At 38.7% G+C, this 12,601-nt stretch overlaps 1 protein-coding gene across 1 annotated transcript in view; it reads left to right on the plus strand.

Annotated features, from left to right (window-relative positions):
- LMBRD1 (LMBR1 domain containing 1) overlaps positions 1-12,601 on the plus strand; it is a 77,741-nt gene that overhangs the window by 40,320 nt on the left and 24,820 nt on the right. Inside the window, exons 8-9 of the mRNA XM_048077451.2 lie at positions 1,544-1,669; positions 3,350-3,502. Of these exons, the coding sequence (XP_047933408.2) occupies positions 1,544-1,669; positions 3,350-3,502 (279 nt within the window). The remainder of the gene's footprint in view (positions 1-1,543; positions 1,670-3,349; positions 3,503-12,601) is intronic.

Here is a 12,601-nt window from a genome sequence, read left to right on the forward strand (position 1 = left end):
AGAGACGTGCTATCTGCTTGTTGAAATTAACTAACACTGTTCCACCACCTTACTGGTTACTGTCACAATGAATGTAAGAAGCCTAATAAATGAACAAGAAAAACAAGAAGAAGAAGCCACAATAAATGAACAAGACTGTGAGACTACTAAACTTCTGTTCCATTTTTTTCTAGCCTAATTTTTGAAGAAATGTACCTTGAAACAATGAAATATTGTCATTTGAAGAGAGAAACTCAGTGGCATATATTTATACTGAAATACTAGCTAATGAATATTTGAGCTACAGTGCTAGTAAATAAGACTCGTGTCCAAGAGGCTTAGAAATACCTGTTTATGGCAGGGTATCTGGCTTGTTGAAAAGTATGCTGAAAATATACAGCTTCTTTCTTTGAGTATACTGTTCATGAGACATCAGTGTGCCTGAGCAGGTTCTCAAAGAAGTCAAATCAATTCTTGTGTATAGAAAGCTCATGTGGTCTGACCTAGCATGCATGTAGACATTTATAACACTTCAGCATTTGGTTAAATATTGTAAGAAATACAAAGCTGTACTTGGAGGAGGAAGTAGTATGGCTATGAACATCTATGAAACTGCTGATTTCTGAAGTTAGATAATATTCAGATATCAAGCACTGTAGTAAACAGCATTTGTTCGTTGAAATTCTGTTCAAGAACCTTGCTGCTGAGCTCGGCACTATGGAAAAACTGTCACCAGCAGCCTCCCACCCCCAATAAAACAAATCAGCCATAGTTAACTTGTTGACTTTTGCCTAGGTCTGTAAAATTCAGAGGGGAGTGGGGAGGAATCGATGAAATGCTTCTGCGTATCTCACCTTAAATACTTTTTCTTTGTGACAGTAGAAAGCTTGTAGACTTTATGCCCAGATTTTTCCAATGTAGTGTTACATAGAAATAGGCAGACACTTTGAATGGTATAGGATTTATAGCTAGGAGTTGGTGCTAACAGATGTTTATGGATGTGAATGGATATTTAAGTAGTCTTTTGAATATGAATGAGTTTAGGCTTTTCACCTATTTTCACCTAGCTTCTATGTTTTTTTTACTACAGAAATTTTTATAGTAAATCAGGTACTTTCTAGGTAAGTTCATTTAAAAAGTAAGTTGAGGGCTATTGGCTATAAGGAAACTGTTTTTGCTTTACTTCTAAAACTGTTAAGGTTCATTATGTACAAATTCCTTTATTATACGATGTTGTGATTAGGATCTGAGTTGAGGAAGTTTTAGAAAGGTGAAGGAATTGACCAAAAATGGGCTAGCTTGAAAAGTCTTCAGTGGGTTGTGCTTACATAAAGTTTTAACGTATGTTATTGTCTCAACGATCTTGAGAAATTTAATTTGGGAGCAATGTGGGACACTGGAACCTGTGTAGTGTTTATTCTGTTTTACTCAAAAATGAACTAAAAAACTACTGTGATACCTTACAGCTACAACATATGGTAGACTAATTAGATGAAACAGTCTAGCAGAAAATTTGAGTATATATCTTCTTTGTATATATTTTCTTTTCCTTTCTTTGTTTTAGGCTTATGGTATGTCAGCTTTGCCTCTAAACTTGATTAAAGGAACTACCAGTGCAGCTTATGAACGTTTGGAGAACACTGAAGATATTGAAGAAGTGGAGCAACGTATGTTAAGGATTAAGTCCAAGGTATCTGCTGTACGCTTCTCACTTAAACTAAGGATCTTTTTTTCTTGCTTGGCTTACCAGTTTATGCTCTTACTATGAGTTTCTTTTTTTGTTCCAGACAAATGGAAAGAGTAGCAAGATAGATGTGATTAGCGCTTGCAATTCTTAAGTTATTTGGAAATGGGCATGGTTACTTGTGTAGTAGAGATGAGGGTTTCTTTATCAGTCCATTTATCAGTCCATCAGCAGTAGTTATTAGTATCTCGCTGCTAATAGTGCTGATGAGCTAAACTTGAATTTCTGCAGTGCTGCTTAGATATATGGAAGAGACACACCTGGTGGAAGCAGAGAATGTTAACCTCGCTCTAGTCCACTACCAGTTATAGCATCCAATTTTTTGATGCTTACTCAGTTATTATCAGCGTTGGATACTTGCTGCATGGATCTGCCACGAGTCAGATTCATCAAACTATTAATCATCTTTATGAATAAGTAACAGCTCTAAATATTCGTGCTTCAAAGTTAATGTACTTTGTTATAAAACATTTATTTGTTAAATGTGTACTTTGGGAAATCTGTTTCGATTTCTAAACGTCAGGATGCTAATGCCACGTGTAAATCTGTGATGGCTTTGCAGCTCACTGAAATGCTGCGCATAATAGAAGCAGGAAAGCTCTAACTACTTGGGAGTGCTGAACAGATTTCTCCTGTATGTGTAAGGTGCTGGGGGTAATCACCTACCCTTTTCCCAGCCCATTTCAGATAATGTTTTGACCAGTGTATTTCACAGCCCTGAGTGGGGGGGATGGGAAAGAAGGGACATTAAGATATGAGCATTTTCATCCTGGTAGTCCGTATGTGCTGTTATGTGCTCTGTGGTGGTAGATTCCCAGCGGTGTTGAAATGGTTCTGACAGGCTCTGCTTGATACCTGCTATTTCCATATAGTGTGGATACCTTCACATTCTACAAATCTTGCATAATGAAACCTAAAAAGTAGCCTTCTGTGGTTTAAATTGTAAAGTTTTGGGTTTTGTGCAAAATATGGCTACAGCAAAGGCATTTTGATTACTGAAATCAATGAGAAAAATGAGAAAGTCCTGGAAAAATAGAGCATTGCTTGTTACAGAAGACTGTTAGATTATGAGAGTTTGCAAGCACCTAGTGTTAGCTGGGTTTGGTAACAAGACAATTAAGATCAGAAGGCAGAATGACTTTGTTCTAGTTATTTCTATAATTTAATGTGACCACTGGTACCACCTAATTTTCCTTGATTTATGGATTATGGTCAGGATTCTGCATTAGTGTTTAATTGAAATCTTAGTCGATTACATTTGTGAGAAATCATGAAGAAAATGAGGCAATGAAATGAGTGCAATGAAAACATGCAGAACTGCAAATTTGTCTTACTCAATCTTTACATTAGGTTAGATATGTAGTCTGGTCTTCTGCTGTTAGTATGCCCTCTGGATTCAATTAGTCTTACAGCTTAGGCTGGTTTTGAAAAGTTTTTTTTTCTTTAAGTCACTTCAGGGTGTTGAAGAGGATATGGGGAAGATACCTTTCTATACCTGAAGTGGTATAGAAACAGTATGAATTATATACCAACAAATGTTAGAGTTGTTGTAATTCATTAAACTAGATACCAAGTCTGTTCTTTGATTGTGTTCCTTGATCGCTTGCAATATTTTTTGATAATCAGTGCAGAGATGGTCGACCTCTGTCATCAAGGGATAGACGGACTGTGCAACAGCTAGAAGAGAGACTAAGAACACTTCGAAGGAGAGAGAGGCATCTGGAGTCAATTGAGAAAAGTTGGTGGGCGAAGTTCTGTGAAGCTATCCGACCTCTAAAGGTAACAAGTTTTGACACATTTTGAGAGTTAAGTTGCATGTAATACCTTCCAGGCTTCTTCCCATATAAATCATAGGACAAGTTTATCAGTTACCACACTGAATATCAACTGCTTATCGTTAATATACCCCATGACAACCTTACAGCAAGCTCTTTGAGCTCTTGGATAGCTTTTTACTTTATTAAAATACAATTAAGACGGAAAAGCAGCAAGTCCTATCTGTTTCAAATGATCCCTAGAAAGGTGTGTGTGACTCCGTGTGTGTGTGTATATACATGACATGTAGCCTTACATACCATATTTCTCTGTTTGAAGCCTTTAAGTGCAAGGCATAAGTAGTCGCTATAGTCTTGTGTAGTATAAAGAGAAGTGCTAGTATAAAATTGTAAGAAGCCACTTAGTGATTAAAATACCAAAATGTGTGCTTGGCTAAGATAGATAGTTAAGTTGGAGCTAAAAGGACCTTTGTCTTATTTCTGTGGTCAACTTGTTTAGCTTTTGCTATGATAACCTTACTCCTTTTTTTCTCACAATAGAGAAAATATTAATACTTGGACTGCTTCCAATGCAGACTTGCAAATGTGTTATTTTATCACTTTTCGTTATCCTGCAAGTAAAATGGTTCCTTGAGTAGACGATTGGCTTCAGGGGTGTGGCAGAGTAGGGGGCATATTGCTGCTCTTTGCTCATCCAGCCTTCTCACCTAGCAGAGCTCCAAGAGCATGAGGTTACATTTCTGTCTTTCTGATACCATGTTTTCCATTCTACAACTCTTACCAAAAAATAAATAAATAGATAGCTGCTAGTTGCTAATCTTGGATATTGTGACCACCAACTCTTTTCCTTTGTCAGTTTTAGAGATCTTGGAACATGCTCCTAACAGTGCTACCTGCTTAACTGCAGACAAATTGGTGGTGTGTGTTTTGTACTCTTGGGAGACAAATGCTGCAAGTCCGTCTCTGTGGGATTCTCTGAAGACACTGTCTTGTAATCACGCTGATAGAGGATTGACACTGATCACTGATTTCAAAGCTTAGGTTCCTTCTCTCTTCTAATGTAAAAACAGGGCTTTCATCTCATGCACACACACACAAAGCAGTTACATTTATCCAACCCTGATCTAGCTCCTCTGGGTATATCAACCCATGTGTTTCATTTCATATCTATTATACCTTGAATTTCATTTATTCTCATCACTTAGAGCTGAGGTTCTTTTAAGTCTTTGTCTTTACCTATCCTCAATGTTATTCAGTTTGTTCTAGCACTGTAGTGACCTCCTTTCTGAGAAATGACCAATTCTGTTGTCTGCTTCCTTGTTCATTAACCGTGGGCACTTTATTCCTCTCTCAAAGCATTCCTTAGTCCCCTTGATTAATTTAATTTCCCTGGTCCACATACTCTGTTGTCCTTTGAAGAATCTGAAAATTCCTAACACAAAGATTTCTTTTACAGTGTGTCTCCCAGTTGTGGTAGGTTGCCAGTGGCCAGCTGCCAGGCACCAACCCAGCTTTTTTTTTCTTGTTCTCTCTTCTCCACAGGATAAGGGTTAAAAATGAGGTAGAAAAAAAAACTTGCCAGTTAACATGAAGATAGAGAGACCACTTACCAATTACCATCGTGGGCAAAACAGATTCAATTTGAGGGGGAAAGGTAGTTTAGTTTACCCAGATCTATCTAAACTGGCAATAGTGTGAAACAAAGATAAAACTCGAAACACCTTCCTCCAGCCTCCCCACCTCCTTTTTCCTAGGCTCAACTTCACTCCATACCCGATTCCTTTACTTCTTCCCCATTGTCTTCAAGGTTGTTTATGGTCAGTTCGTCTCCTTTCTCTTCAAGCTTTCCCTGTGTTCTAGCATGGATCTTCCCACAGGCTGCAGTTCTTGGGTGGGTAGTAGGTGGGGGAGAGAGAGAGGAGGAACCTGCTCCTATCTGGGTCCTCTACAGATTGGAGGACTGTATCACAGCATCTTTCATAGGTTGTGGAGGAAATCTTTTTTTTTCTGGCACAGAATACTTTTTCCTCTTCTTCCTTCTATGACCTCAATGCTTTAAATTTTTCATTTTTTTCTTCACCCCTCACTGCCATGCCACTAGTGTGGTGCCCTTTATTAAATGTTTTACAAAGGTGCCACCAGCTTGGATGATGGGCTCAGCTGTGTCCTGCTGTTGGAACCAGCTGTGTCCAGCAGAAGGCAGCTCCTGGCCTCTTCTCACAGAAGCCATCCCTGCAACATCCCACTGCTAAAACCTTGCCACTCATACCCTATACACCAACATACTGTGTTTTGTCATTTTCTTTTCTCTTTTTTTTTCTTTTTTTTTCTTTTGAAGACTGTGTGTGCAGATAAAATGGTGTGTGTGGTGTATGTAAAGCATGCACATGTAGGACCTAGTTCATACTAAAGAAGTGTCAGCAATTTTCCAAATGAGTTTGTCTGCATAGATGCATTTACAGAAATGAGATTGACATCTTGTGGGGAAAAATAGATATAACACTTCGAATAGATTCCTGTAGGCTAAGGCCTGTTTCACTCTTAAGTCTAAGTTGCGTGACTGACAGGTTGTGGAAAAAAAACATGTCTAGCTTGATGCATCTTCCAGGTGTATCTGCTTGTCTTGTGGTTAAGAAAGAGGGGATTACAGAGGTGTTATAAACTGAAGAGAGGAATGGAAATAGAGACCTGGAAGCAGTACCCACACTTAGTGTATGTCTGATAAAAAGTAGCTCTAGCATCTTTGATCATATAATTGGAACATGATTTGCTTCAAAAGCAAAATATTAAAAAAAAAAAAAAAAGACATGGATTTATGAATATCATTACCTTGGATTATATGGGGTGGAATAGACTTAATCTTGTATTAGACCTTTGCTACCCTTATTGTTTTTGTCTTTAACTTGATTGGCTATAGCCCTTTTTCTTTCATCTTGTTGCTTATTCTTTAAAATCTGACATTTTCCTTGTTCTTTAACTTAATTTCTATGGCCAGAAGAGCTCTTTCCTGTAGAGAGGACATGGAAAAAGTAGTTACTTGGGGGCAGAGAGGGCACAGCGAACACATGTTGAAGATTGATGTATAACTACATCTGACTTTTTTTTTTTTAGAGCTTGCATTGTGGCTAACCATAAGGTAGTTAAGAACAGTTAGGAGTGGTGCAATGTATTAAAAACAACATATGATAAGGGGAATGTAAAATGTGCTATTGTGTTATTGCCATGGCAAATTCAATTATTTTTTCTCAGGCATGTGAAAATAGGAAGAAGAGAACAAAGAATTCCATAGCTGTCAGTTGATTAGTTGAAATTACATGTAGCCAGCAAAAGTGAGAGATGTTGACAAGAATATATGCATTTGGAATGAGCATCTTGCGAAGTAATTTCTTGATCAATAGTAAGCTGGATATGTAGAACTTCAATCCTGATGCTTAACCGGTGCAAAAGAGACTCTTACAGTGTCAAAGCTTTCATCTCGGTCTTTTGATCTTAGTTGACTTATGTATATACCTGGTTTAAAAGAAAATAAAAATAAAAGTACTTCTATGGAACAGTATTAACATATAAAGTATTTCTTGCCAACGGCAGGTAGTAATTTTAGTATGACTTTAGTCTGTACTTTGTAAAGATGAGGGGGGCTATGAGCAATTTGCTCTGCCACTGCTATTGTTAATTCTGAGTACCAATGGAAACAGGCTGAGATTAGTCGGACAGAAGCTTTCAGTGTAAAATTCTTGGTGGAGTTATCTTTCAATGATAACTTAAAAATCTAGATTAAACCCTTTTGAATAAAAGATGAATGTAACTATTTTGAATCAAACTGAACAGTTTGTGTAGTTTCTTTAACTTCTAACATTAACCTTAATTTTGCGAAATGCGTTGGTTGCATGTAGTGTCTGTAGGACTTGAATAATTCATTGTATTCTCATGGGATAGTGTACGATACCATTAGCTACTTACGGTCAGGATAGTATTTCAGTGTCTTATTCTTCTTGTGGTTTGAATCTTTTTTTTTTTTTACCCTCTCAGTGAGTAGCTGACCTAAGAATCCAAGACTAAAAAAGTAGAGCTGCAATTTAGTAGTTCTTCCTGGCAAATTTTAACTTGGAATAAAGCTGTACTGTGAAGCATGTTACAAAGCGTGTGTTTACTTTGACTTTTCCTAGAGCTGTCCTATGAAAGTGATAATATCCGTCACCTTAATAAACATCTCAACTCTTGCACAATTGTTTTACTTGTTATTCTAATCATATTTGAATTGCCTCCACACACATGTAACTTCTGAGTGGCTCAATTGGTGGCTTTATGAATCATAGAATCATAAAGGTTGGAAAAAAAAAACCTCCAAGATCATCTGGTCCAACCATCCCCCTACCACTGACAACACACACTAAACCAAGCGCCACGTCTAACCTTTCCTTGAACACCCCCAGGGATGGTGACTCCACCACTTCCCTGGGCAGCCTGTTCCAATGCCTGACTTTCTTTCTGAGAAGAAATGTCTCCTCATTTCCAACCTGAACCTCCCCTGGCACAACTTGAAGCCATTCCTTCTAGTCCTGTCAGTAGTTACCTGCGAGAAGAGGCCGACCCCCAGCTCCCCACAGCTTCCTTTCAGGTAGTTATAGAGAGCAATAACGTCTCCCTGAGCCTCCTCTTCTCCAGACTAAACAGCCCAAGTTCCCTCAACTGCTTCTCATAGGACTGGTGTTCCAGGCCCTTCACCGGCTTCATAGCCCTTCTCTGGACATGGTCCAAGGCCTCGATGTCCTGCTTGTAGTGAGGGGTCCAAAGCTCAATGCAGTACTTGAGGTAGGGCAGAGTACAGGGGGATGATCACCTCTCTGGTCCTGCTGGTTATGCTGCTCCTGATACAAGCCAGGATGCCGTTGGCCTTCTTGGGCAGCTGGGCACACTGCCGGCTCATGTTCAGGCAAGCATCAATCAGCACACCCAGATCTTTTTCCTCTGCACATCTTTCTAGCCACTCTGTCCCAAGATGAAGAGAAGGAAATCTTTTTATAGTCACATATAATACTTCTGATCAATATTGAAGTGCAGAAAAGTCTGTCAAACCTCAGGAGGTACTACTTGTGTCAGTTACTAGATATGGAGAGTGCTATTTCTGCTTTGTTTTGGGTTGTAGACCCTTGCTGGGATTGACAGACTATAATGACATGCCTGGGAACAACAGTTAGTTTGTGTGTTGTTTTTTTTTTTTTACAGTATTTTAGTGTTTACATTCAGACTTCTCTAATAATAATTGTATTTGTATAGTGTCTTCTTACACTCTTGCTTTAATTATTTTGTTAGAGCTAAATATTTGGTAGTAGTATGTAGTTTGTCAAAGCCAAAACTTAATTTTTTCTGAAGAGTATATTTTCTTTGATATGGACTGAAGTAAATTTCGCAGACTATGTTTGTTTTACTCAAAGCTGTATAAAAATATATCAAACTCAGAACAGAATGTCCCAAGTTGGATTGGCCCCACAAGAATCATGAAGTCCAACTCAGACATGAAGCTGCTAATTTTTCAATTCACTTAAAAACAAGACACCTGGAAGATCGCAAAGATGTGAGTAGGGGACAGCATGGGGTTATTAATGGTTAATTTAATGGTTATTAAGTGAAGTCAAACTAGTCTAGTTTCTTCCTACAGAATCTAACCTTTCATGTAGATAGCTAGTCTACTCCTCCTTTCTTTATCACACTTTCGTCTGATATTCTGAGCAACGAGAGATTTTTTTTTTTTCTCTGGATAGAGAGAGAAACTTTAAGGAAAAAATTATAGAGCATGTAGTTAGGTTTGCTCTCAGTATGTGAACAAAGTTGTGAAACGTGGAAGTCTGCTCAACAATGGTAAGTTTTGAGTACTGCATTGGTTTTTCATGGGGGATTTAAAAAACATTTCTGGATTGAAGTGATGTCTAAAGTGAGCAATAATAGAAAATAAGTGCTCAGTTTTGAAAATGAGTTCCCTTTGTGAGCAGAGCAAACAAACTCGAGTGCCTACCTTAAGCGGGGACTTAAAGGCATTTTCATCAGTCCAAGTACATGGAAGATGCTACAGAGAGAACAGCGTTCTTTTGGTGAGTAGAAAATGGCACATATGAACTCAGGAAGGGAGATACAAACTGTTCTTCTGTCTAATCTTAAGGACACAAGGACTTTTTGTATATATAGATGCTTCAGTTTTTCTACTTGTTGGTGAAGGCCGTCAGAGAAGTATTAAGTATGTGTTATTGAGGGTGGAGAGTCAGGTTATTCCTCTTGAATACGTTCTGTTTCTTTTTTTGTGGGCTTTTGATCTTTCACCTCTCTAGAGAAGTGAAAAAGGGGAAAGTAGGCAATTGCTGTGCAGGGCTTTGGGTAACACCTGTGCTGGCGATGTGCTTGTGCAGAAGGATGCTGTCATGAGTCAGTTCATCTGCCTCAAGGATGTGATGTGGCTAAACTGACAGGCTTTCTTCCTGCAGTCACAGCTGTCCTCTAAATCAGGGAGGCTGAGAGGATAACAAGCAAGAGGTGTGACTATTCCATGTCCTAAGTTTATATAATGACAACAGTAAAACTTAGGTTAAGCAAAACACTTAATACCAACAATCTTTTTTAGCCTTTTTCCCAGGTTACCTGACACATTGTGGAAAGTAGGTTGTGTCATGGCTTGACTCAGTTTGCTAGCAGATGCCCAGCCAGCTGTTCCCTCACTCTTCATGAATGGGATATTGGAGGAAATAAGATCGGAAGACCTTGTGGATCGAGATAAAGACAGGGAGATCACGTACTAGTTACCATAATGGGCAGTACAGCCTTGAGGAAAAATAATTTAGTTGCTGATTAAAATAGATTTGGAAGGTGAGAAAGACAGCACTCCACTACCACCCCCCTACCACCTTTTTCCAAGGTTCAGCTTCCCCCCTTCATTTCTGACTCCCCTGTGGCACAGGGGGATGGGCAGTGCAGTTTAAAACATCTCTTCTTTGCAGCTCCTTCATCCTCATGCTCTTTTCCCTGTCCCCATGTAGGACCACCCCACCTCTTACCAGATAGCAACCCTACAGCTCCCCCACTGCCAGCACCTTGTCAGGTAAACCTAATCCAAATAGCAGTTCTTACCTGTGAGAAATCCAGCTTTGTTTCTTGGCCAGTGTTAGCCGTTCAATAACATTGCATTTCTGTGCTACCACTTTTCTTTATTCTGCTAATGGATACCAGCTCTGAGAGGATGACTGCTCCTTTAAATTTTTCATTTTGCTTCATTGTTGCTTCAAAGTCATGGAATAGCTGTAACAAGATGATTTGCAGTTTCTTTTTTTTTTTTTCACCATAGGAAACAATTAGGCAGGCAAGTATTCTTTTAGTTTTTTTGGAGGGGTATGCTTAGCAAGGTGATCGCGCCAGCTCAAAATGAACTGAGGCCTAACTTCCATGATCATCTCAGTAACATTTTGTAATTATCCAAGGATGAAATGGCTTAGCTTGACTGACTTCTGGGAGTAGGGATAGGAGGCAAAGAGCTCAGTGCATAACTCAAAGGGTGATAATGGGGGGAAGGTTTGGGTAGTTGAAGAGAGATACTAAGAAAAATGGTGTAAATGGAACACAATGTCAGAAGAGCTTAAGCTTGTAATTTGATTTTGTACAGTTGAAGTAGAAAAATACACTAATTATTAATATTTCTAAGTCATTTGCTCTGGTTTATTACACTAGAATACAAGTCAGCTTTCCACCACGACCTGGAAGTGGCACACTTTTACTATTGAGATATGCCAATTTACACGCTTTTGTCTTGGTTTTTATGTATCCATATCTCTTTAATGCCATATGTTCAAATGTAAAAACAAAGCTTTGAATAGTTCTTACTGCCCTCTGCTTCAGCTGTTTCCTTATATGCTAGTGTAGAGGCTTTATAATACAAAGATGCCAAAGGGACTTATTTCAGGGAGCAACATCAGTTGTAATAGCGAGTGTTTCTGCTCATTGTCTATGTAATGTCAGCAATGTTGCCAAAAAAAACAGTGAACCGCATTTTTATGCGGTTACTTGACTTGTAGATTTGGAAACCCAAGCAGACACAGCTGATCAAAATGATATAAGTGCAATGCAGCAGGTCTGCTACCTGCTCTTCAGCAAATGTTTTGAGTACGAGTGGGGATGAGGTTTGTGTTTTGTAGCTGAGGGATTTGGGGAAGTGGTCTGGCAATGGAGCAGCTCTGGTAATAGGGAAATGGTAACACAGCTTGAGTTGTGATTGCATTGAGGTCCTGCTTTCAAAAGAACTATGGAGTATGAAGAAATCTCATCTTGCATTGGAAGTTTAAACTTCTCTTTAATGTAGATTGAGGGTTGCTTTTTTTCCTTGAGTAATGACCTTCCTAAATTCCTCTGTGTGCTGTTTGGCTGAAACCCAGGTTTTTTGTTTTCACCTGTTCTCATATTAAAAGCTTTTTAACACCCATTGATAAATAGTCCTGTTATAAGATCAGGAGGTTTGTTTTAGTCCTGTCCTTTGCTCTGAAGTCGAACATGTTCTCAGGGATTTGGATTCCTTCTCATTTGTGCTGTGACACAAAGATTAAAACACTTAGTGAATTTTCATGGCTGTATCTAAAATCTTTTTAAGAGATTCTAGTTGGCTTGAACTAGTAGACAACAGTACAGTTATATCCCTGGAACACTGTCTGTAGAAGACAGATCTGTCTTTTGTACAGGTGACAAATAAAAGGCAACAGTGAGCATATAGCTTCAACTACAAGTTTTTTCTAGCTTGTCATAGACTGCGGGAAGGTAAGGGAGGAAAGGGATGACTTACTCTTTCTGTTCTCCAGATACAAAATGGAACCCAATTGCAGGATGCTTTAAATGTGACACAGTCAGGTTGATCTCACTTGATAAGACTCAGATCAACTGCACAAGTTGTGAGCTCACCTATTAGTCTGAGTGTTAGTATTCTTTTATTCATCAGTTACATTTTGGTTAATAGAGTAGAAATAGTCTCGATTGGCCTGTCGTCAGTTATGAGGAGAATCTAGATAATGTAAGGATATCTTCTGTGAAAGGCCTAAGTCAATAGATGCTTTGAAATTGTGTGAACATAAGCAGT

Source organism: Anser cygnoides, chromosome 3, assembly GCF_040182565.1.
Source record: "Anser cygnoides isolate HZ-2024a breed goose chromosome 3, Taihu_goose_T2T_genome, whole genome shotgun sequence".
NCBI classification, from domain to species: domain Eukaryota; kingdom Metazoa; phylum Chordata; class Aves; order Anseriformes; family Anatidae; genus Anser; species Anser cygnoides.